This window comes from Plasmopara halstedii, assembly GCF_900000015.1.
Source record: "Plasmopara halstedii genome assembly, contig: Scaffold_3156, whole genome shotgun sequence".
NCBI classification, from domain to species: domain Eukaryota; phylum Oomycota; class Peronosporomycetes; order Peronosporales; family Peronosporaceae; genus Plasmopara; species Plasmopara halstedii.
In genome coordinates this window covers 81,972-85,816 of record NW_020190059.1, presented here as the reverse complement: position 1 = coordinate 85,816, position 3,845 = coordinate 81,972, and the positions used below count along the sequence as shown (strand labels likewise).

General features: G+C 41.7%; 1 protein-coding gene across 1 annotated transcript; it reads left to right on the top strand.

Annotated features, from left to right (window-relative positions):
• Nucleotides 1–2,944: 2,944 nt before the first annotated feature.
• PHALS_08125 (uncharacterized protein) lies at nt 2,945–3,829 on the top strand (the record flags this gene model as incomplete). Its single annotated transcript, XM_024721710.1, has 3 exons — nt 2,945–3,043; nt 3,261–3,422; nt 3,488–3,829. The coding sequence occupies 3 exons, from the start codon at nt 2,945–2,947 to the stop codon at nt 3,827–3,829; spliced, it is 603 nt and encodes a 200-aa protein (XP_024586782.1).
• Between the last annotated feature and the right edge of the window lie 16 nt (nt 3,830–3,845).

Sequence of the window (3,845 nt, the reverse complement as noted above, 5' to 3'; positions counted from 1 at the left end):
TATACTCTTGGAAGTCAAGCTTCCTCTGTGCAAGGTGCCGTGTGACCCGTCACAACGTGGCTTTTGAGCAAATATGAAGTAATCGAGTGGAGCCCGTAGAAGTTGAGCTCCAAGCACTTCTAGACGTGTGGTAGATCTCCACCAATAAGCCGTGATGTTGATGGCGCAAACACAAAGCGATGTGAGATTCCAAGCAGGGCCTGAGATTGCTTAAACAGATCTTTAAGTGAATCGAGCAGATATGATATGACTTCAGAGATTTACATGAAGGTGAGCGCTTAAATGCTACGTACAATTTACGAGGATGAGTCGAACGCATTATTCCGCATGGGTGAGCCCGTAACTGAGAACATTTGTAGAACGCTGAGTGTGATGAGCGGGACAACTATCACAACGAATCCCAAAATCCTTTCTATCCTTTGTTGCAAGACTCGTTTCTGGGATAGACTGCAAGCTAAGTGCAACGCGGTCGCCATGCACGATGCAAAAGAACGAATTTCAACTTCAAAGTCTCGTAAATAAATGCACAGAACTAGAATGCGTACATTACAAGTAGGAAAGGAGCCGATAGCCTTTGACGTAATTAAGTCTGGTTATATCTTTATTGCATTGCTTCATATATACCGATGTTTTAGTTTATGAGTTTTCTCAATTACGCCATAATGTAATATAAATTTCATAGAATTGTATACGACAGTTAAGTAAGGACCCCGTAATGTCGAAAAGTGGTGTGATGTTGTTCAAGTTCCGAACCCAGATGTACGGATTGCTCTCAACATTGCTTAATGTGTACTTACGACTGGTTTATTGAAGCACGACATATCGTTTTGTTGAAAATGGGTTGCAGGAGCGTCATCAACAACATCATATGAGTATAAAAAAGCATAGAAAATCCTTGTTTGGTTTGTCATAGCTGCATTATTGTCTGTGTCCATCTCGACAAAAGGTAGGAGGAAATATGGCCAAACAAGATTGACAGCAAATAAAATGATATGATACTACAACAGCTTTTGAAGCACACATCCCAGCTATATTCAATTATTTCAAACACGCAAGAATTTTGTGAGAGCATGTTTCGCCTGCCGTGATCAATGTACCAGATGGTGCTATTAGGTGAATCACAAATCCTGATCCCATGCTTACGCAGCTGTTGCATTTCAATTGTAGGAATGTAGTCTATAACTTGAAGAAAATAGAGTCGACAGGCTTTGCTTTTAACTTATTTAAGCGCCAAGTTCTTGATCGTACTACATAAGAATGACACAAGTGGTCGATTTTAAATGCATGTTTGCGACAAATCACGTTCATCTTGGGAAAACAATTCAAATCAAGCATTTGTGCCGGGAGAGGGTCACGGCATCATGTTCGAATTCTGGAAGCTTCTTTAATGCTCTATCTTTGCAAATAATTATGAATCATGTCCGATGATACCTGATTGTTCACACTTTTCATTTGGACAAGAACTTCTCGACCATGCCCCCAAGTCTTCTCTTCAAAACGTTCATGGCAATGATCTGCCTTGCTTGTCTCGCCCCTGGTCTTGATGCTGATTTCAATTGCGTTACCAAATGCGAATCCGATCCGAGTAACGCGTGCGCGAAGGAAGATAAAAATTTCCGCGCAATGTGCTGTGCAAGTAGTTGCAAGGTTGCCGAGAGTGCCCCAGATGATATCCCGGAGCATCCATCAGAATCATGATCAAGCAGCTTCTTTTGTTCAATTTGTCAATAAATTTTTCAGTTTTACTCTTTTGCAGCCATTCAAATCTAGATCACGAACTCTGCCAGTTTGCGTGCATACAGAGAACACTGCATGGCTCGCCACGACTGAATCACCACCCACGGTGAATGTATACCTAGCTACAATAGCTTCATCTCTTACTTTAAAACAGCTTCGCAAACCTGCTCTTGACCTTCATTAAAAAGAGTAATGAGTTGAGCTGCCTAAAAAAACAGTGCATCTAGTCTTCATCCACATTACAAAGATGACTCTTTGAAACTTAAACTTGAAAATGAATAATGATACCAATGCAGAGTACCCAAGTCCTCGAAAGAGATCTTTTTATTTTTTGATAAAATGTATTGTTTGTGATGCTCACAAACTATAGTCATCACTGTTGAGATCATAGCACGAAAGAAAAAGTATTTCTTTGCTCTATCCAACACTCAATGTTGAACACAACCAGACAGTCGAACACACTCTTTTTATTCACCAAATTTGACGGTCTAGCGCCTGGTGATGGCATTGACATTCTCACAGCTTTTTCTTGAAGCGTGTATTTCGTATCCGAGCGCAGCAACATCACTAACGATTGACATGCCGACAGAGAGAGTTACTACAGACGTAAACTTAACACTTTAACTGCACCAACTTTTGTTATTTTCAGATGCGTCGCAAGGTTGCAACGCTTTCGAAATGGTAAGCGGACTAACCCTTTTGTGCTGTACTAATAGCCTCTCAATTAACTTTTACGTACATTCGTTCAAAACAAAGAGTGTCTCCTTGAAAAGTAAATCTTAACCTTTTGCTATCTTTTTCTATATATCATGCTGTGATACTAGCTGGCGGCGCTTTTGTCGGAATATCTCGCAAAACCGATTTGTGTTGGCGAAATGTTTTAGTTTAATGCGTCTGCTTTGCTTTGCCTCATATCATCACGAGTTACAGATCATTGTGTACAGAATGTGGTGTAGAGCTTCAACAACACATCCAGCCCGTTCAAAATGGACAAGCAAGCTCAGTAAGCCTAGACCGCCCGTTTGCAAGTGCAACAAAATGCTGGGACTTGGATAGACTCAAGCACGTCAATAGAATAAACCGTCACAACGATTGAAGCCCTCAGACGCTTATATATATGCTGTTACTTCGCGTAAACAATGAGAGTGTCTTACATCCATTGGTCACCACTGCTTTGAATGCAATCAAGTAAAGGTATTACTCTACCATGCGCCGTATGCAGAGACAGTCAATTCGGAAGAAAGGTCCGTTGCGCGAAGGCAAGAGTATTCGCGTGGCGTCCGTGACGTCATCTCCAGTGCAAAATGTTAGTACCTGTACCCATGCAGCGATCTTTAAACAGTATGCAGACTCGGATGTCACCACAACCGCAGTTCTCACAGCAAGGAGTTAATTTTCATAATTCTTTTCCAAAGGTGTTTACAGAAATCCTGCAAGTGTTTCACGCGTGAGTCAACTTGTTTTACAGAGGTTGACAAAATTTAAATGGACACTCACAGTTACGCTTTGTCGTTTTGTTATAGACCGACAATAATGCAATGATGGACTTCGAGCGAGCCAACATGATGTCATCCTCTCTTCGACAATTAACGATGGTTTATCCGCTGAATGGAGGTGGTTATTCGAATAATGGACTTAATTTGGATTTTAGTCGTCCTCTTTCTATGTCATCATCTCAATGCTCGGTATCCTCGGATGATATGATCATAACGAGGCTTTCGACTATATTTCCATGCAAGCATCGATCCAGCGGTTACGGTCGTCGAACCCCGGAATATGTTCACCCCCTTCAACATCAATCAATATGATGAATGCACCGTATGGCTCGCCTGCAAGCCACATGCAACAGCCAAACAACTTCATGATGGCAGGCAATCTGTATGCGAATAACAGCATGCGCGGTTCAATGTATTCAGGGATGTCCATTTTAGGATCTGCTCAGCCATATCGTCCAGCGGATGCATCTATTGCGAATCTTTCGCATAAACGTGTTCTCGATGTTCAAACTTCTCAACGGGAACTGTGGAAAAACAACAGCCCTGTTTCCGTGACAGCACCAATTTTTCGAGGCACGCCATTACAGCAAAATTAATTTAGTGAACCGATGA